The 22,862-nt window shown below is 35.4% G+C and overlaps 1 protein-coding gene across 1 annotated transcript in view; it reads left to right on the top strand.

The window, feature by feature from the left end:
• Window positions 1-22,862, top strand: part of DNAH7 (dynein axonemal heavy chain 7) — a 185,047-nt gene that overhangs the window by 13,006 nt on the left and 149,179 nt on the right. Inside the window, exons 3-12 of the mRNA XM_081142085.1 lie at window positions 583-645; window positions 3,402-3,510; window positions 4,272-4,419; window positions 6,775-6,862; window positions 7,895-8,075; window positions 9,848-9,920; window positions 11,680-11,805; window positions 15,956-16,075; window positions 19,348-19,531; window positions 20,302-20,478. Of these exons, the coding sequence (XP_080998211.1) occupies window positions 583-645; window positions 3,402-3,510; window positions 4,272-4,419; window positions 6,775-6,862; window positions 7,895-8,075; window positions 9,848-9,920; window positions 11,680-11,805; window positions 15,956-16,075; window positions 19,348-19,531; window positions 20,302-20,478 (1,269 nt within the window). The remainder of the gene's footprint in view (window positions 1-582; window positions 646-3,401; window positions 3,511-4,271; window positions 4,420-6,774; window positions 6,863-7,894; window positions 8,076-9,847; window positions 9,921-11,679; window positions 11,806-15,955; window positions 16,076-19,347; window positions 19,532-20,301; window positions 20,479-22,862) is intronic.

The raw sequence follows: 22,862 nt of genomic DNA on the forward strand, positions 1-22,862 counted from the left end.
TGACAATTGGCAAAAAGCACAACTCATATTATCTGCTTTATAGATAAAACTATCATTCTCAACAGTGCATCCTCTTACCTAGAAATTTCTATGATGGAATCATCCTCTACTCAAAAGAGACAGCAGTACTTTTCTCTGAAAGTTGTTGCTAAAAAGTACAAATGCTACTTATGGCAACTTGAGGGTGTGTTCTCCTGAATACATTGTCAGATTAGGAAGTAGAGCACTCTGGAAGTCAATAGGACAAAATGATATTTTAGAGGTGGCGGAGAGAGGTGGAGCTGAGTAAACTCTGACACTCACTAGGCTCAGATAAATTCCCAGAAGATAATGTAATTGATAAAAGGCTTTGCACACTTTTTAAAGCTTTCTGACTAGTATTGTTGGGTACCATTTTTACTTCTTTACTTGTAAAGAAAGCAACTCTAAGACAGACTTTGAGAATTTAAAAAGTAGTAGAGTGTCTTTGACTATTTTAGATAGTATGTGCTTTACTTAATAGTAGACCGCTGAAAAATTGGTCGAGTGAATCAATTTTAGCATTAACGGAGTGAAATTTTTCCCCCCATATTTTTCATGCAGGATAAACCACCCAGCAAAGAAAAAAGCAAGACATCAGAAAAAGTCTTACCACAGTTGGCTCTGGTAATTTACCTATATACTCTCATTGAATTTTTGCCCTTTTAAAAATATTTGTCTTCATACTTGTAAGTAACTAAGTTTCTGATTTGAATTTTGTGCTCTGTTTGATTATTTTCTGATGGAGAAATTCTATGAGGTGCACATATTAGGAAAAATAACATTCTTAAGAAAGTAATGGTAAAATATAATTTCCTCGTTATGTACAGAGTGTTTGAATATTGTGGATGAAAGAATCTCTAAGATGGACTAGCAGAAAGCATGTCAGTGTGGGAGTCAGGGACTGAGCCTCGGGCTACAGCCTTGTCACCAATGGCGCTGTGATCTGAGACGTTCACGTGGCTCTCCCAGCCTGTTTCCGAGTTTGAATGTGAGCGGGGTTGATCTGATGATCCTCGAGAGGTAGCTTCCAGCAGTGAAATGCCTGCCGGAGGATTCCTCAGATCTTCCCATCCTTTTTTTATGACTGTAAATTGTCATTGTCCTGCTGAAGAGGCAGTTATAAACATTCTCGGCTGGTAAGTACTGGGTAAGATATACTTACTGTAACAATTATGTTGAGTTCAGTGCCATTGAGTTATGCTGTTGTGACTCCTGGGAGTTGAACTTAAGTGGAGGTTCAGTGAAAACATTTTTTTAAATTGCGATAAAATATATACAACATAAAATTTAACATTTTAAACATTTTTAATTGAACTGTAGTTCACTGGCATTAAAAATATTCACATTGTTGTGCAACTATCACCACTATCCGTTTCTATAAGTCTTTCATCTTCCCAAACTGAAACTTTACCCATTAAGCAATAACTCCCCATTTCCTTTTCTCCTAGCTCATGGCAACCACCCTTCTACTTTCTGTCTCTATGTATTTGAATATTCTAGGTCCCTTATATAAATGGAGTCATACAATATTTGTCCCTTTATGGCTGGCTTATTTCACTTAGCATAATGTTTTCAGGTTCAACCAAAGCATTATTTTTGAAAGATATTTTAACAGCTAAGAACAAACTATAAAATTGAATTTGTGTGTAGAAAAGATTCATAATAATTTAAAAAGGAAGACATTTTTTACTTAGAAAATTGAATTAATATTCTCAGATGCAATTATACTGAACATTTCAAAGTACATATTTTAATAGAAAATGTGCTTTTATTGATAACCTGGTTATCATGCCAAGTTCTGCAGAACTGAGCTATAGTATGTTTTCACTAGTTCTGCAGAATCTATCTTAAATTTTCTAGTTTAAAAGACAACACCTGAAATTGAATAGACATTTTATTTTCTCTCTAAAAATTTAACACATTTTAAAACTGGAAAATAAAATTGCTTTTAGTTTGTTGTGTCTTGTTAGTATAGGGGTTTAAAAATGTAAACTTAATTTAAATTTCCTTATTTAGTACCCAGTGGCTGAGTTTCTTGTCAGGGGCATACAATAGTCTAAAAAACTTTTGTTGGCTGGTTTAAACCTGGTTTTATATTCATATTTGGCTATGTATTACATTTCTCAGCATTCTTTAAGTTTTATGTGTTTTAAGGGAAATAGTATTTTTAAAAGATGTTTTTTAAAAATCAATTATTTTTTTATTTAAAAAAGAATTTTCTTTTGAATGTTAAGGTTTGGACTTGGATAAAATTTTCTGGAAGTAGTTAAAACCAAGAGTGATTTTCATTACAGACCTCATGCTTCTGGGGTGATCCTTGTTGAAACCAAGGAGCACCAGTGACTCACAGCCTCTGTTGACCTGACTCTCGCTCACCCTTTCTGCACATCTCACTCAGAGCACTTCCACAAATCTTAAGTCCTTTATGGAGCAAGATTCGAGTGGAAGAAGGGAAAGGCAGATAGAAGGATGGAAAAGCATTAATTTATAAGTTGTCTTAGCTTATTTTCCTGTTAAAGAAGAGCCTGAAACAAGGAGTTGCATGCAGGTAGTTTATCTGGGAGCTGGAGTAAGGGACAGAGGAAGAGTAAAACTGGGAAGGAGAAGCCGACAGAAGCACGGGCTATCGAGTTGGTCTGCATCTGAAAGGAAGATGTAGACCCAACTGTCAGCATCAAATTAGTACATTTTACTTTAAAATCCTTCCACCTGTGTTTACTGAAGAGCCCTGGATTCCAGTAACAATGTGTCTGTGTTCTGGTGTTGCAATAATTAGCAGTTGTCCTTTTAAAGACTTAGTTGTTCCCCTGCCTGCCTCAGTCCCTACCACCCTTCATGGTTTCCCAGCACTGAAGCTGAGTGCCGATAGCTATCCACACTCGCCTTCCTCCCTCTTTTGTGACACCTGCCTGACTTGGTGTAAGTGTAAGAGTTTAGGACCCCTGCCTTAAACGGTGGGATGAATGTGTGAGTTTCCAGAGTACTCTCGAGACACTTAAAGCCATGAGAACAGGAAGGCCTTTTGGAGCTGGAATATAGTGGAACGCGTTAGCATTGGAGGCCAGCAGAGACGCCGCTCATGAAAATGGAAAGCTTAAAAAACACTTGCCAATATCTGGGGGTGAGACTTTCTGGAATGAACTCCCCAGTGTTCGTTACATCAAACCAGCAGAAGAGCCTTTGGTAACTCCTTCCAAATGCCACCCATCAGGGCCATTCCTGGGCTGGAGAAAGATTTGCTGTTGAGTGCTTATGCCTTCTCTCCAGGTGCCCTGATTTATTGGAGAAAATGCCTGTGTTTATAAAATACTCATGCATTTCATGAAAAAGGCTTTTTTCTCACCTTGTTTCATGGATGCTGTTTAAATCTCACCGGGCAGGTGAGTGCGAAGCCCCAGTGGCAGCAGACAGCCCCGTCGTTCCACCTGAGTGTAAAGCACGATGATGACGTCCCAGAGCAGTTCCGGGTTAAAAACGAGCAGTCGTACGGTAAGGCCTCCAGTGTTCAAACTGAGATTTAAGGACATCTAGAGAGAAAAATCACATGACATTTAACTATCAGAGCGGTGAACCTGTAAAGCTCAAATAGCCGTTATATCAAGTAGACAAATTTATCTCATATGTTTTCCTTCTGAAAATGATTGATTCCAGTTGTTGGCTAGTTTAGCCTGTTGTAAATGTTAAAGCTTTTATTTTAGGAATTGAGATGTTTATGATAAAACTTTGATTCACATAGTCAGAATTTGCCCCTGCATCAAAGACTAAGAATATTTTTTTTTCTAAGAGGGATTTTAATAAGTTGTAAACATTATTTTCAAATTGGTCATTCTAGTATTTTTTTATTATTTTGAATCATCAGGTTGATTACATGGAATGCTAACATTTTTAAATCATGGTTCTTTAAATTTTCTGAAATAGTTTTATATTCTGTTTTTATCATAATTTTAATATTGTTCACTTTAAGAAGGTTCGAAGGAAATGTAATTGAAAATTTGAGTTTATTAGCATATTATGCAAAATATAAAATAAGTTAATTTAGTAATCTTGAAATAGTGGTTTCTGTTACAATGACATGAAACAAGAGTAGTTTAACTTACTGATAGTGAAAGAGAAATTAATTATACTACGGTAATTTGAGAATTTAAAGCATGCAGTTTTTTTTGAAAGATGCTTTAGCATTTTTATTCTAACCACTTAAATGTTTCAGCTTACTTTCTAGATGACTAACTTACGCTTTTTTAAAAATTTAGCTGACTACCTGGAACACTTGGGAAAAAAGAGCACATTACTAGACCAAATTGATAATAGTTGTGCTGGGCCATCTACTTCCAAATCAAAGAGCAAATCTCCACATAAAGAACGAGAACACTTGAGAAGCACTCTGGTTAACGTCATTATGTAAGTTCTGTAAGCTAACCAGCATGTGCTATCCCTGGTAGAGCCCCTGGAAACTTTTTATCTAAACATATAAGAATTCTGTGCATCTCTAAGCATGCCCCAAAGCTTTGTTGTGATGAGGTCGAGGTATATAAATAAAGACACATGGGCATTAGAGTCCAAGGCCACACCCCCACGAGGGCAGCCCTTGCCTCGGGTTTTTGCTGATTGCTTTGCCTTGCCATTCCATTCTTTTTCCTATCGAGTATTTCCTTTCTTTCCTGTGAGCACAGCTATATTCAAAAGGAGCTTTGTGACACATTATCCAATATTTAGAGAACGGTAATGGGAGGTTTTTCAGATTATCTTTGCTACTATGTTGTAAGAAAAAGAAATCTCTTAACCATTTTATGTCATTTTTTAGTTATGCCTTTTATAAACAGGATATGGACTTATTGAAATTTAAGAGTTTCTGTACCTCAATAGTATATTTAATGTCACTCATAGTGTATAGTTATTGGTATTTCTTATAGATGGGAACTTAACTTCTACCAATTTATTTTGTATTATTTATTCACTATGTGCTACCTTTGCTTATTTTTTCTTTTCTTTTTTTTCTGCATTCTATTGAATTGAATTTTCTTTCTTCTCCCTTTATTCCTACTGCCTTAAAAGCTATCAAATAGCCCTGGCTGGTTTGGCTCAGTGGTTAGTGTCGGCCTGCAGGCGGAAGGGTGGAAGATTTGATTCCCCCAGTCCCGGTCAAGGGCACGTGCCTGGGTTGTGGCTCGATCCCTGGCCCCAGCGATGTGGCTCTCTCACATCAATGTTTCTCTCTCTCTCCTCCTTCTCACTGCCCTCTACTCTCTCTAAAATAAAAGGCTATCAAATGTATTTTTATTCTTTTAGTGGTTACCCTAACATTTAAAACCACATATTGTAATTTATTTTTTAAAGTTTAGAATTCATTTTTATCTTTCCCCCTGAATAGCACAAACTGACCTTGGAATGCTTTAACTTACTTCTGAACTATCCTTTGCATTTTCCGTGTGATTACTGTTTATTTTATTTCTACCAGTTCTCCATACTTTTTTTTTAAGTTAACATTTACTTAGATTTACTAACATGTTTTCTGATTTCTTAGAAAATTGCCTGTGCACTTGGTTCACTTCTGGGTTCATTTTATTTTTTGCTGAAGCTCATTCCTTAGTAGTTCTTTTTTATTAAACCTATTGGGTGACATTGTTTAATAAAATTATGTAGTTTTCAGGTGTACAATTCTATGATACATCCATAATCTGTATATTGAATAATATGTTCACCACCCCAAGTCAAGTCTCTTTCCACCACCATTTATCCCCCCTTTACCTTCTTCAACCTTAGTAGTTCTTTCAATGAAGATCTGTGAGGAGTAAACACAAGGCTTTCATCTCTGTAAAGATCTCTATTTTGCTCCTACTCTTGAATTAATGACTAAGCTGGCTACAGAATTAAAATATAATAGTAATTTTCCCCCTGAACATCTGGAAAACATTAGATTGAAAAATATTAACCATTATTTTTTGGCATGTATTTCCCCCCCAACTTTATGAAGGTATACATGACAGTTAGTGGGAAGGAATATTTCATTATACAGCATCACTGACCTGTAACCATCCCAGATGAAGCTGGGATTGAGAGCATGATACATTCAATGATAAGGAGGTTAAAGCTATCCAAGAATAACATTTTTCCTGAAGATGCGAACTATGCCTTTCCACACAGTGGAGCCCCAGAAGAAGCCACAAAATGTGGTTCATATTTAGTATAGATTTCAAATTGAATTATGGCTAGAACATCATTGTATTATATGAACACTTAGCCAATAATAAACACAAAAGAGCACATGAGCTTCTATGTCACTCACTGTTAACTTGCATGTCTCTAGAAATCCAGAGAAATGGTCTTTTGAAGAATGTACTGTCTTCTGAAAGACTACATTTAAAGTCTTTTTCATCAGTGTTTTCTTAAATCCCAAATTTATAAATAACCACATATAATTTAGGGATAATGCAAGAAGAGTCCTATAACATTTCAGAAAGGATAGAGCTTGGCTTTTGAGTAATGATGAAGAATTAATAAAGCCCATAAAGCAGTGTGTGGCCTCTGAATTAGGTCTTTCCAATCATTTCCACCATAACTGTCCCCCTATGAATGAAGAGAAAGTATTCTGGGAGGAATCTGGTACCAAAACTGTGTCTACCATTTATAAAATGTTCAACAGTTCATTTTTTCTTGTGACTTAACAGAAGGCAGTCCTGATCTTTTCATATCTATTGATATAAGATTAACTGTTTTCTATAGACATTGAAGTAATGTGTTTATCACTTTTTTTAGGCAACAAGATGCTGTCTTAGACTCACCTGCTCCTGATGAAAGTGCAATTCCTAAAATGACCACTTCTGCAATAGAGAAAGACGTCTTAGTAATGAGGGTTTCTTTCATCTATATAATTGAAAGTAAAGGAAACACCTGAAGACACTTTCATACTGTTGAAGTTAACCTGTGCTCCTCCCTGTGAAACTTGGTGGAAAGAGGAGTGAATATGGAGTTCCATAGATTGCTGTATTGGATTAATGGAGGAAATTATTCTTTCCCTTGTCACCTAAGACCACAGTAAAAGAATCCCGAGTTTACCTGCTCCCTTTATTAAAGCTAGCCTCAGTCTTGTATAGTTTTTACGTGTCTTTATTAGAAATTATCTTAATTATATAATGTACACTTTACAAAGACTATTAACTTACTTTAGAAATAGCAATTCTTTGAGTATTTCAAATACAGAATTTTAAAAGATATAAATATCAAAGACTTTAACCTTGCAAATTTGAAAATATTTTTGTGTTTAAATTTTTAAAAATAAGTGACATATTTTAAAAACTAATGAAAATATATTGAAGTTAAATGTCCATTATTAGAGAAATAATATCATGTCTTAAAATGAATATTTATGTACATATTTAATGGCAGCTGTAAAATTATAGTGTGGAATATTAATAGGCCAATTGGAAAATTTTTAAACCCTGTTGTATTATATTTCTGAGATTAACTAACGTTTAGGGATACTGATGCCACTTGCAGCATTTAAGATCTACTTCTGATTATAGATAATAAAAGAACAAAAACTAACATACCAAATTTTAACCCACTGATAGAACATTGAAGTCTACTTCTGCATGGTCTTTGTTCAGTACATCATATATTTAGTAATAGAACTTAATGGTTTACAGTAGAATTATGAAATAAGATAAGAGCTTTAAAGTTCATGAAATATGTATATTTTTTAAATTTAGGTAATCTCAAATAATCCCTACATGAATTGCACAAAATGCTTTTTTATTACTTGTAAATAGTTTGTTTTCCTAAAACTTTAATTTTGCTCAGTAGTTTTCTGGTGATAAACACACTTCTTTTATTATAGTACTAGATTCAACTACATTTCTTCTTCTCCCTCCTGTAGAGATATTACTATTATATTCACCATGGAATTGATACAGACCATGTAGCCCCCATGGAAGATTCCTGGCTAGAGCATGTATTGAGTTTAGTCCCTGAACATCTGAAAGTCCTCACTGATAGCATACTTGCATTATCTGATGAAATGAGAGAAGATTATCTTCTTAGTGTAAAAAAATCCATAGGTAAGCCAGTGTTTCTCCTTGCTTCCTAATTTGAATATCTCATTAAAGATAAATTTTTTTAAATTAAAAGTTAATACCTATACTTGCACTACTTATTATATTTATTATGCTGTTTCTTGCATTGCTGTTGTTACATTGCTTAAGATATTATGCAAGTTTTATTAATAAAGTACAGCAAAACATTTTTTCAAAAAACGTGATCTTTCTATCTGTGTGACTATATCCCCTCAACAAAGGACAGAACCGAAGAAAATTGTAAAATGTTAATTATTTAATTAACATGAATATTACTGATATCATAAAGTAGAATGTGATTAATTACAGAAATGTTGCTGTGGACTAGGGGTTGGCAATCTATAGCCCATAGGCTCAATCTGAACCACTGTCTATTTTTGTAAATAAAGTTTTATTGGAACATAACTACATACATTCATTTGCAGATTGTCTGTGACTGCTTTTGAGCTATAAGAACAGAGTTGAGTAATTGTGATAGAGACCTATGACTCACAAAGTTGAAAATACTTACAATCTGGCCCTTTACATAAAAAGTTTGTTGATTTTCAGTATAGACCAATAGATTCTAAGACTGACTAATCATCAGAATCAATTCAAAAGCACTGATTATTGAACCCATATGAATTCAATCTCTGGAGACTGGACCTTCCCATCTATACTTTTTAAAAGGCTCTATAACTGGTTGTGATATAATTATGGTATAATTTATGCTATGCTCAAAGTTGGATAAATCATAATGCTTTGGAGTGGTCTAGAGACCCTTCAGGGAGAAAGGCATTCATTGCATGTAAGACTCCTATTGAGTGTCTTGGTAATATGAAAATAAAGAGCCAAATTCTTGCCCCCAAAATGTTCATAGTGTAATAAGGGTGATGGACAAATCACTAAATTACAAAGCAGGGTAGTAAGTGCAATAAGGCGGGAAGTAGACGACATGCTCTAATGGAGAAGGGGTTTTTCCTGCCTTGTTAGGAAGGACTCTGGGGGCACCTGAACTGAACCTTGAAGAATGGGGATCAGTGCACCAGGGAACATGTTTAGCCTAAGAGATGCTGTGAACAATGGCTGGTTTACATGAAAGGCTTTGCCAGGCTTGGGAGAAGTTGTGATGGCCATAGTATAGGGTGCATTTTGGGAAGGTGACAGAATTTAATGGGGTTTATATGCCTTTTTAAAGCATTGGATGATAAAGGAGAGTCACTGAAGGATTTTAAGCAGAGGGGTAGTAACATATTTGCTTTTTAGAAAGAGCATCTTGAAAGACAGGCAGGAAAATTAGGATGAACTGTGAATTATAGGCCACAGAAAACAGGAGCAGAAGTATCTCACTTTACTGATTCTATAACACAATTGTTTTATGCTCTTAAGCAATTTAAAAGGGAAAGGCAAGGCAATACGTATATTTTTTTCTGTGAAGGGAAACTACTACTCCTCCTCTGTGCTGCTGACCTTCAGTTCAACAAGAACTACTTTTTGTGGAATAGCTATAAAGGCAAATGTAGTATTAAAAGCTTTTATCATTTGCAAATGAAAGAACAGGGACATTGTTAAGAAACATATATTCTTAAAGACAAAGACATCATAGATTTTCTCATGAGTTTTATTTTCTTGTATTCATAAATGCACAAATTACTTATTATTTTTTAAAAACTTAACATACTTTTAAACAATGTTAATTAAATTAATTTTGCAATTGCTTGGAAACACACTGTAATTATTATAAGGCTATTGACCAGAACTTTTCTGTTTTCTTTCAGTTGATTTTGTTTTAAAAGATCCTAGAGAAAAAGAAGAGGAAAAGCCAGATGAACTTCCACCCCATCGTGCTGAGTAAGCAATCACGCTTATCTGAAAATATCAGCCCTGCCGGGCGTGGCTCAGTAGTTGAGCGTCGACCTGGGATCCAGGCGATCGGGGTTCGATTCCCGGTCATGGCACATGCCCTGGTTGTGGGCTTGATCAATGACTCTCTCATCATTGATGTTTCTGTCTCTCTCTCCCTCTCCTTTCCTCTCTCTGAAATCAATAAAGATATATTTTTTAAAAAAAAGTGAAAATATCATGTGGCCATTCCTGTGTATGTGTATATATTTAAACACCGGTATTATTTTCTCATGTATATGTTTCTCATTTATATGCATTTCATATACAACTAGTCGTTCTTAATATCTTTGTTTGTTTATGTATTTAAGCCCTAACATGTTTCTTTACAAATTGATGGATAGGTGGGTAAACACGTGGACAGATGGACAGCTAGGTAGTTAAAACATAAGTACCCTGGTGAAAGAACTTGATACAGATCTTTGTATATCTGTATCAAGTTCCCAGCACAGACTACAGGTATAATAGGGACATAAAAGCTTGATGGCAATTTGAATGCCCCAAACCACATTGGGAAGGTGGCAGAAAATATGCAAATATAGAATATATTTCAATTTATTGCATGGATTAAAATATGGAACACATAATGCTATAAATTTTCCCTAAAATAATTACCATTTAAGAATAAATTTCTTTTTTTAAAAAAAAAAATATCTTTATTGATTTCAGAGAGAGGAAGGGAGAGGGAAAGAGAGAGATAGAAACATTAATGATGAGAGAGTCATTGATCGGCTGCCTAGCCCGCACCCCGGGCATGTACCCTGACTGGGAATCGAACCCTGATCGCCTGGGTCCTAGGTCAACGCTCAACTACTGAGCCACGCCCAGCCAGGCAAGAATAAATTTCTTAAATAGTGTGAAGGCTAGAATTTATATTTATATAATTAAGTAATCCAATTTTACTTTGTTTCTGTTATATCAATTAAAGTGCCCCAAATTGTTTCCTATCATGACAAAAAAAGGGGGGTCTTGTAACCATTTCCAACATATCTTCTATGGAGAATAGCTTTTCTCCTGGAGACAGAGAAAAATTATCCTTTGTAAAGGTATGCATGGCCACAACTAAAAAACTGGATTAAGCTTACTATATAATAAAACAAGACTAAATGTTTAAAACCAATGAAGGTAAAAAATTATAAGCATAAAATATAAATGTTTAAATATGCTCTGAAAATGAAGACGGCACATCTTTAATATATAAAAGATGGTTATTCACATCATAGGAGTTTCAAAATAAATGTCTTTAAGAATATTAGTGTCTGTGATTTTGTAAGTGACCTTTACACATTAACAGAGGTGAATTTCAAGGGGATTTCCATAGGTAGGAAGGACTATATCCTAAAATGTTTTAAAATAAAGGAAAAATTAAATGTTTTGTGTCCTGTTTAAGAAAATCTTTTAAGATGTATATGTAACATAACATGTTTCTGTTCGATCATTATTTATTTTTGGACTCAATAGGATCAAGTATTTAGAGAGAAAAAATTAATTACCTTATGAGATAAATATTCAAATCTAATTTCATATGTATTATTATCCTCAAATTATACTAAACCCTAAAGAGCATGACTTGTGTTGTTATTACCATGAGGGATATATCATTTTTAATTAAAATTAAATCATTATTACTCAAAAAGTACATGGACTATAAAAATACTTTCTTTTGATTTTTAAAGAAGATAATGGAATATTTTCTCTGTCTTTTCAGAATGGAAGTCCTTCCAAAACCTTGGAGGAAATCTTTTTTAGCTGCAAAAAGTTATATTAGGGATCACTTGAACGCAATGAACCCTACAATGTTGGCTGTGCTCGATTTGTGGCACAGTACTTTTAAGTGAGTGTTTCTGGCCTTGTTTTGTTTTTAATAGATGAAAATTATTTTATTGCGTCTTAACTATTTCTTTTCTAATTTAACTGGAAATATTACAAATTTAACGTAAGCATTTAAGCATGGTTTTAAATGAGCAATATAGAATATATAGAATAAAAAATAAACATTGATTTTATCTCTACTACAATCCTTCCTGTACCCCAATACATACATACTTTAAGGGGTAATTATAGTTAAGGGGCTGAAATATCGTTCCTTGTTTTAAATCCCACGGAACATTAGCTGCTACAGTTATCTGTATGGTTTAGAAACCTAGAAAATATTGCCCATGTGAATGGCAAGAGGTGAAGTTCCTGGGTGACTGGAACTATGCATCACATCCTAGTGTTACCAGGAAGACAAGGAGACCTCGGTTCTTGTCTTCCTGAGGGAAAGATTTCAATCAAGAGATAGTGTATAGAAAAGCAAGCAAAAATTTATTGACCACAGCAAAAATATATTTAGGATAGTGAAACAAGGAAGGGTACAGAAGAAGCTACAGGAGAGCCTAGGCTGGGCTGCTTTGGCTCACTGAGAAGTCAAACAAAAGGAGGCCTTGGAGACAGGTTCAGGGGGTTAGCCCTAGACGAGCTGCCGCTGCCCATTGCTCCCCTGGTTGCAAGTCTTGTGGGGTCCTGTAGAGGGAAGAAGGGGGAAGGGAATGGTACAGGCCTGCTTCCCTGGGGGAGAGCACACGCTAGGTCCTTCATCCTGAGTGTATTTATCTCTCTCTTGCAGATGGAAATCTTAGGGGATATTTCAGGGGAGGGTTTTAATGGAATATTCATCAGCTTTCCAGGTGTGCTCTTTCAGGGTCATAGTCTCCACCGATGGGTCAGAGCCAGGGCAGGGTCATTAGTCAATGTAGCTGGTCCTGAGGCAGCCATGGTGTCACTTATCTGGTTTTGCTCCTTTTCTGGGCCTGGAACTGAGGCCTAGATGTTATTTTTAGGGAGAAAAAGATCAGGGGAGTCTAAACTGTATGACTAAATGATATGAAAGGTCAGGGGGTCCAAACTGCATGACCAGTGATATGCTAAGGGATGATAGGTTACCTTGGGGGTAAGGCTCTTGTTTTTCCAGTTTTGCCTCTTGCTAAGCATCCAGGCCTTTCTGCCCTGGTGAGTTTCTGTACCTGGCCCATTATCCTTGCTCTGCTTATGTCTGCCTAACTACCTATATAATACTAGGAATTGTCCTGGGGGTGGGGGATGGTGCAGAGTGAGATGAACTCTGGTGGGTGCTGTGAAGCTAAAGAGCTTGGCCCTGGGCTGAGCACAGTTTGCCTCACATTTTAGAAGCTCCAGCTTGATCATATGCCCTTTCTTAAACTGCCACTTCCAGGGCACTGGAGGGCAGGGGGGTCTTAGCAATATGCACTCATGGAAATAAGTTTTTATAAAATATGCAAAAGTAATACATATATATTGCTTTTCTTAAAGAAGGCCTCCCAACAGGCCCCTCAAAACATGGTAGAGGAGATGGCATCCTGGTCTCCAAGTTGGTCTGTGAGCCTTTTCTCACATCATCACATTTGTTTTCTTTTATATCTGTTCACAGATGGAACTGCCAGAACACACTACGCTGGGGGATGGGGCTCCATTGCTTAGTATTGTTCATAAAGGGCTAGGCGTTGTCTGTTAGAATGTTCTATTATGCTAAGTTTTCAAAGCATCTTGCTTAAAATGTTACTTTACACTGCTCAATTGTCCTATATAACATATTACCTTACCAAAGGTGCTCCAGCAATGATTGCAGCACCTACTCTGTGCCTCATGTATTATCCATACCACGTACTGAATGCATTATAACCTAAGAAATGAATTTTAGCTTGTGAAAGTATAAATAGATTTGAAATGAGTTTTGCTTACTAACCAGAATTTCATATTGATCTTTAAGTAAAAGTTAAATGTGATGTTTTTAATAGTGTTTACTATCTAGAAATCAATTACACGTTGAAATAGGGAAGGAATCTGTAATTAAATTGTGGTGAATAACGCAATGATACTAATAGGTAATAAATGGGTAAACCACATATATTAGAAAGATCCACAGCATTGTAGAAAAGAGGCTGTATTGAAAGCTCTTGACTGGAGTAAAACACTATGTTTTATAAAACAATCAAAACAGACAGGTTTAAAAGGTTTCGATACACTGAGTTTAATTAGGTGTAAGAAATTCCCCACCATATGATTTCCTGATATCCAGGGGTGCTTTCTTTTCAGAGAGGGTTTAACTTTTGTTTTAGAAGCAGTGACCCCCAGAAACTTTGAGCCCTACCTCCTTTCCTGTTTTAATTGTTCCAGTTTGAAAGCAAAAATCAGTCTAAATTGTTTATCAAATCCCAGTTATTGCAACCTTCTTTTACTTCTTTTATGTAGTTTCATAATATCGATACTATGTTCCTGTTGAATTTAGTTATATTAATTATTTTTATTTATTTTTAAGTTAAATTTATTGGGGTGTCATTGGTTAATAAAATGATACAGGTTTCAGGTGTACAATTCTGTGATACATCATTTGTATATTACATTGTGTGTCCACCACTCAAAGTCCAATCTTACGTCACCATATATATTTGACCCCTTTACAATACCCCCCCACCCCCTTCCCTCTGGTAACTGTTACACTGTTGGCTGTGCCTGTGACTTTTAGTTAATTTGTTTTTCGTGTTTGTTCATTTGTTGTTTTCAGTTTTATATCCCACATATGAGTGAAATCATATGGTTCTTGACTTTTTTATCTGACTTATTTCGCTTAGCACGATATTCTCAAGCTCTATCCATGTTGTCACAAATGGCGGTATTTCACCCTTTCTTATGGCTGAATATATTCCATTGTATATACGTACCACATCTTCTTTATTCAATCACCTATTGTTTGCAGTTCTTGGCCACCGTGAATAATGCTGCAATGAAAATAGAGGTGCATATGTCTTTGAGAATAAATGTTTTCAAATTTTTCAAGTAGATACCCAAAATAGGGGTTGCCAGGTCATATGGTAACTCTATTGTTAATTTTTTGAGGAAAGTCCATACTGTTTTTCATAGTGGCTGTACCAGTTTATATTCCCAGCAGCAGTGAATTGAGGGATTTTTTTCTCCACAACCTCTCCAACATTTTTTATTACTTATCTTGTTGATTATAGCCACTCTAACAAGAGTGAGGTGGTATCTCATTGTAGTTTTGATTTGCATTTCTCTCACAGCTAGTGAAATTGAGCATCTTTTTATACATCTGTTGGCCATTTGTATGTCTTCTAGGGAGAATTGTCTGTTCAGGTCCTCTGCCCATTTTTTAATTGGATTGTTTGTTTGATGTTGAGTTATATGAGTTCTTTACATAATTTTGGATATTAAGCCCTTGTCAGAGCTGTTGTTTGCAAATATCTTCTCTTATTCAGTTGGTTGCCTTTTTATTGTGTTGGTGGTTTGCTGTACAGAAGCTTTTAGTTTGATATAGTCCATTTATATATTTTTTGCCTTTACTTCCCTAGCCTTTGGGATCAAATTAATAAAAATTCTCTCTAAGACCAAAGTCCATAAGTTTAGTACCTATGTTTTCTTCTATGTAACTTGTTGTTTCAGGTCTTATATCTAGGTCTTTGATCCATTTTGAGTTAATTTTTATATATGGGGACAAATGGAACCACAAAAGACCCTGAATAACCAAAGCAATCCTGAGAAAAAAGAATGAAGCTGGAGGTGTCACACTCCCTGACTTCAGATTATACTGCAAAGTGACAGTAATCAAAACAACATGGTATTGACAGAAAAACAGACATGCAGACCAATGAAACAGAATTGAGAGCCCAGAAATAAACCTACATATATACGGGCAAATACTTTTTTATAAAGAAGCCAAAAACATACAATGGAGAAAAGAAAGCCTCTTCAATAAATGCTGCTGGGGAAATTGGAAAGGCACATGCAAAAGTATATCAATTATATTTAAAATTATACTATCTCATATACTTAAATGTTTAATTTTATGAAACACAAATTTTAGTGATAAGACCTAGGACTATCATATTTTTGAGAATGGATCAAATTGCAAAATATTAAATACAAAAACACCTCATACTTAAATCACTGTTCATTTTTATCTCTTTCAGAAAATTACGTTTAATTGATACAGAAGAATTTCACAACCGCCAGGAGGCATTAGAGCTGTCAAATTTTCAGACTATTATCATGAGACACCTGGAAACTGCCAAAGAGACTCTACTTAAAACGTAAAGTTTTGATATTTCATGTAGGATAACAACTTTAAAAATGTGATTTGTAGGGTACTGAATTTTAATTGCTTTTAGAAAATTCCATTTTAACAAGTTTGTAATCATTTCTGTTTAAGAGTTAAATATCATATCATTAACTGCTTGGTCTGTAATGTCTATCCAAATGTTCTACACAGCATAGATTGTACAGAAACTAAAATGATTATGATTGATGGTTACTTTTTTGTTAATGTCTGGTTTCTACCTCAGCTCTGAGAGTGGGGTTGCTTACCAGGGGGGAATGATCATCAACTAGTTACTTGCCAGATATTTATTTGACACCTACTATTAATGCATGCAAGTTGCTGTTCCTTTTTCATTTTGCTTTTGGGTAAAAGATGCAGAATTGTTTAAAGAATGATTATGTGAGGAAAACATATTCTTTAAAGGAGTTTACAATCTCATTGGAGGTTAGACTTATTAAGTGATAATTTAACATCTTATTGTATTGGCCTTTCAAAATGGAATAGACACATGATAATTATTGATACAGGTGCCATACAGTAAGCTTTTTTTAAATTTTAGAATAGTTTATTGATTTCTAGAGAGAGAGGAAGAGAGAGAGAGCACAACATCAGTTGACTGCTTCCTGCATGCTCCCTACCTGGGATTGAGCCCACAACCCAGACATGTGCTCTTGAACAGGAATCAAACCAGCAGCCTCCTGGTGCAAGGAACAACACCCAAGCAACTGAACCACACTGTCCAGGACACCAGACAGTATGTTCTGGAAATTTGTCTCTCTCATGGGTCATAAAGTTATTATAAATAAGACATTAAAACTAGATCAAATGCAAGTTAACAAGACATGAAACTCCAACTTAGCTTCATGATTTCCAAAAGTTACTTATCTTGATAGTTTAAGATTAAATATTTTCTTTGTCTTTTTTCTTTTTTAATATGTCAGAATCAAAGTCTTTTTCTGACATTTCTTGAAAGGACTTTAGACTCTGATAATATTAAGGTAACATAAATAAAGAGAGGAGAGGTGCAGAATGAAACCCTATAATTAATTACAGAGAAGAAAATGACCTCTTAAGGACAGAATAAGAATAAATTATCTGAATCTATAACTTCAGTGTTACACCCTAGAAATACATTATTAGCACTGTAAATTTTAGTAAATTGGGTGTCAAAATACAGGGCAGAGTACAAACCTTTTATTGAATAAACAACTTCAAAACAACTTTTAAAATATATTTAAATGTTTACTTAGCAGTAAAACACTGTCAGTGCAAGCTTAAAAATAAAACTGTTTGATGAGAAACAACCATAAAATGCCTGTATCTTCTTCAGACTTGCTATTAATGTGCTGACAGTGATCAATTAGTTGTCTCAACTTTCCTTAAAAACTGATTCTGTCTTAACCAAATTATAAGTCACTATGCAATGAGCCCAAGAGAAATGGCAACCATTCTGTACGCACACACAAAAAAGGCCTTCAAGTTATTACACAAGATTTACTTTTGAAATTCAAATATACTGCCATGTAAGTATATTTGTGAAGAATTGGTGTTAATTCTTTAAATGTTTGGTAGAACTCAGTAGTGAAGCCCTCTGTTCCTGGGTTCCGGCTCTTTTGTTTTTTTGGAATTTTAAAAATTTATTACCTTAATCTATAGATCTATTCGTGTTTTCTATTTCTCCTTAAGTCAGTTTTGGTAGTTGTATCTTTCTAGGAATTCGCTAGATTATCTGATTTTTGGCATCTAATTTTTCATTATACTCTCTTGTAATGAATTCAATCCTGTTATATTAATTGAGACTTACTTTATGACAACCAACTATCTTTATCCTCTCTCGGAAACATCTTCCATGTATACTTCTTTCTCTTAATTCCCATTGCTACTACCCCTTGGGAGGCCCTTTTAACCTCCTGTATAGCCCACAAACCACTGCAACATGAATCTTAAAATATCCCCTAGTTCAGTACCTCCCTTTTGTTAACAAAATAAATCCACATTTCTTAACCTGCTTTTAAAGGTCTTCTGCAGCCGGGACTTAACCTACCTTTTCTATTCTTGGTCCTGAAAAGTCTTTCACCGTGACTTCATCTTAAAGTGGAAGGCTGTCCCAAGTTCGAATGTTTAGCTCCCAAGTTCTGCAAAAGTCCTCACAGAATTTCCCCCACTTATTTCTTCCTGTTTTCTAGCTTGTTATCTCTACTATAGACAGTGAAATGATCAGATCCATTAGCTTCACCTACCCTACCTATTTCACTTCTAGTCCAGATGATTTTATCATGGCCTTTTTCATTTCATTTCTATCTATTCTTCAGTGAAGTTGCCATCTTCACTGTAAAACCCTTCTTCATTAATAAATGGAAAATTATATCTCGGTCCTTTGACTTCAGAGCTGTTTTGCTACTATGACACATTGCCTTCATTATTATAAGAGAGAAGGGATGATGTCATATATTTTTATATCTTCATGACATGTTCCCAGCACATAGTAGGCACTAAACACATAATTTGTTAAAGGGATGAATACATATATTTAAAACAGAGCACTCAGGCAACTCCTGAGGTTATTGACTCCCTGTTTTAAAAAAATCCATTATCTCTTATGAAAGAGGTACCAGTATTCCTTATTTTCGTAGTGTTGGACAGTGGTTTTGTAAACTGAAAACTTCACTTGTTATCATCACGATGTATTTATATATGAATTTCACTGTTTTCCTTTTATTACAAGAATATATACACATTTGAAACTCAGTCATTCTTTTAGGACTTCACATTAAGGGGAATAAAAATATAATATACTTGATTTTGATGATTTGCACCTCATTTTCAAGTTATTGTGAAACAGAATAGAATAAAATGCCAACTGGGTTGAACCCAACAAGCCTTCCTTTGGTTCAATCAGTGTTCACGTTTTAGCTTTAAGCAAATCTATTCCATGAAGAACATTTGGGAGCCTGGAGAGAAGAGTATCTTGTAATGTTCAATAAAGTAGTTGTCAGATTTATTCAAAAAATGTATCAATCATAGTTCCAGGAGTTAAATTTACATTTTTCTCACAACTAACATCATTGAGTCATTTTCTGTTGGCTGTGATTAAAATTTCTTTTAAATATGCTAGTGCTTACATTTCAAAGAGTGGGTAATGTCACTTAGCACGATACCTCTCTCTGAAGACCTTTGGCTGCCCAGAAGTTACTGTTAATGCTCAATGTAAAAGGAGTAATTCACTAAAAGTATTAACTTTTAAAAGTCTTTTGTTCTTTCAAGGTGGTTTCTAGAAATACAGAACATTTATTACCAAGGTAATAAAAAAAAGCAATTGCCAACTGGTGACAGCAGTGCCAAATTGGAGTCTTTTTTCAACTGCGCTGCTACACTTATGACTTTGCAGCTACAGGAACTCACTTTGGTCTCCATGCAAGATTTCACAGACTTAATTGCACAACCCTCAGTAAGTATGGTTCAGTTATACCAATGTTCATTTACTAATTTATTTATCTTCAATTGTTTTCAGGGGAGAAATGATAAAATACCTTTTCCAGTGGGAGAGCAGAAAGTACAAAGTGGGGCAAAAACAGGTTTACAGTTGTTCATATGGAAAATGACACATAATTAATGCATAATAACACAAGAATAAACTGTTTTGCATACTCACAACTGTAAATCTACTTTACCTCACCCTCTTTATCTTGAGACCTATTATGCTTATCTGTTAAAAAAAAAGTTAATATCAACCTGTGTATTAATGATATGTGGGAATCATCACATTGGTGAGGATTAGTGGAAATAAGTGAAAATTTGGCTAATTGGGATATATGGGTCATGATGGCTGGGGAAAGTTTCCACAGGAAACTCTTCTTTCTGGAAGAAGGTCCTGGGAATTTGAATGTTCCCCTGTTGGGCTCTTTTCTGCATGATTCTAGAGCCCCACTGCTATGTACACCCTCCTTTATCCAGAATCTATAGGCCCAGTGGATGCTAGATACCAACAAGTCTAGCTGGGAATCACTTTTCCCTTTTTAGTACAGCTCTTTTTTGACTTAACTGTCTAGGGCATAAAAGGAAGGGTAAGTTCCCATGTATTCCAATTGGGACCAGTACACTTCCTAAGTCTATCACAATTCATATGTACAGGTTAGGGCAAAAGTAGGTTTACAGTTGTTTGTATGGAAAATAATACAGTAATTAATAATAATATAGGAATGTATAATTTTTTTGCAGGATTCTGTTAGAGCTTTTGAACATCCAGGTTTCATCATGAGGCTGATTCTTAACGACACCATTAAGTTTGAACCTCAGTTTGATGACTATATAGACATCTTTCTAAATATTTATGATGTCATGATTAAGGCTGTCAGTTTTGTGCCAAGGGTTGAGACAAAATTGTATTCCAAGTGGGTAAGTAACAAGTATATTCTGATTGCTGTAATTTGCATTCTATTCACTTCAAATTACCTCTAAAATGTGTGGACACGTATCCTCTGCTTTGGAGAATTTAAATGACCCAGTAACATCGACTTATAAGGAAGTTTTGCTCCAAAAGAATCCTGTTTTTCCATTAATTTCCCTTATAATATACCTAGTTTCTTAGTCCAGTTTTCCACTGGAAACTTCCTGAGGGGAAAGCATTGAAGTTGTGATCAGATTTGATCTGATCACATGCCCTTTTCCATAATATACCCTCATATACCCTTTTCCATAATAGTGGTGTCTTTGTACTTTCAAACCAGAGACCCTAACTTCCCTTCTGTCTTTGGCTAAATATTTAACAAAGCTATGCTGAACCATGACATTCCAATGGTAGCTATTGCAGTCTGGTATATGAAATGAGCATGTCTGAAAATTCTTTAACCTGCAAGGTTTCTAAGTTTTGTAAGTCCAACCGGTAGCTTTCTTTTTCCTTTTAAAATAGTTTATGAAATTTTATGCATACAAAAGAGTACAGGAGACTAGTGTGTATAGTTTTAAGTAGTAATAAAGTTAATTCTTATGTATCTACAATCTAACTTAAACAATAGAATATTACTGATACGTTTAAGCTCTCCTCACCCCCCATTACCCCTCCCTGTTCACATAGCTAGCCTTCTAGCAAAAGAATCACCGTCTTGAATTTTGTAGTTTTTATTCTGAATTTCTTAAGATAAAGTTAATCCATGTTTATGTTTCTCAACAATTTCTGTTTCGTTTTTCCATGCCTTTGTATAGAGGGAGTCATATTATAAATAATCAGTGTCTTTTTTTAATTCAACATAATGATTGTGCAATTATCAATTTTGAGAATATTATCATCTTCATATAGCTTCTAATTTTTAAAATTATTTTATTTTTATTTTCTAGAAATTCCAGTAAATTCTCTTTCAAATAGTCCTGGTCATTTCTGATAGTCTCTTGTACTTAGTCATGTATTCATTGCTCTTTTACTTCTCTGTTTGCTGACCAGACTCCTGCTTCTGGTGGCTATGTCTGCGGATGTTTCTCCTTTATTATTATGGGCTTATCCATGTAAGAACTTTATGCAGGGAAGTCTTTGTGGCTTTGGTTTAAGGTTGTTCCTCCGGAATATGCACATTCTCTTCACAGGTGTTCTGGAGGCCCCTGCAGACCAAGAACAATTTTAAACAAAATTCTTACTTGACAATTGGTTGTCAATGGACAACACTGGCAGTGTGAATGCTTACCCAAATCTGTGTGAGAATAGGCTGGTGGTTACAAATTATTCAGGCAACCGTCTTCCTTCTTCACTGAGAAACAAGGCCCAACTATGGCATTTCCCTTTACTTTTGCCCCCTCATTCAATGATCATGTCACCTGTCAGCATTCTGAAGTTTTGTGTCCTCAGAGCTCTCATTTGGAGGCTGTGTCACTTTTCAGTGTTCTTGGTTTTATGTGGGAGTACCAATTGTTTCTTCCCACCTTGCTCAGGCCTGAGACTTTGTTCCCTGACTGCTATTCTTTCCCCTCCCCCCAACACACACACACACACACACACACACACACACACACACACACACACACACCCCTTGCGGGAGACTCTAAGCAAAGGTAGACCAGGGGTCAGCAGAGTCTCAGGGCAGCTGCTCACTTCCATACACAGTTACCTCTCAGTTCATGCTTCCTCTCATGTTTGGCTCCTTAGATTTTATTATCACTTGCTTCCTTAGCTATGCATTATGAAAGTTATATTTAGCATTTTTCCAAGCATATTTATGTATTTTGAACTAGGTAGTTGTTTTCGGGATATCTATTCCTCATGTTGCCATAGATAGAAGTCTCTCAGGATTTAGAAGTGTCCCCTACCTGTCTCAAGTTGCCTGGAGTTTGCTCGCAGGTCTCTGAGACCCAGAGGCTCACCGGCTGTAACCATGCCACAAAACCAGTGAGTTATGCTGTGAGCACAATGGATATAGTTTGGATTACCATGATTAAAAGAGAAAGAAGGGAGGCCAAGAGGCTCGTAAGTGTTCAAAGAAAGCAAAAAGATGATTTATCTAAAGGCTAAGCTCTACCATAAACAGCACCATGCTGAGAAAATACAAATGAAAAAGACTTATCAAGATGCACAAAAAGAGAAACACCAAACAAAAGAAACATGAGAAGGCTCCACAAGGAGCAGTACTTGCATATGTACCGGGCAGTGAGGTACAGCCCCAAACTAACGTATTTTCTAGTATGCTTAAACAAAAATGGAAAGAAAGGGCAGGAAAATGGGAAGTCCCTCTGCCCAAAGCTCGTACCCAGGGAGAAGCAGAGATATTAAAAGTTATTAAGCAGAAAAGAGAAAG

This window comes from Miniopterus schreibersii, assembly GCF_964146895.1.
Source record: "Miniopterus schreibersii genome assembly, chromosome: 7".
NCBI lineage: Eukaryota > Metazoa > Chordata > Mammalia > Chiroptera > Miniopteridae > Miniopterus > Miniopterus schreibersii.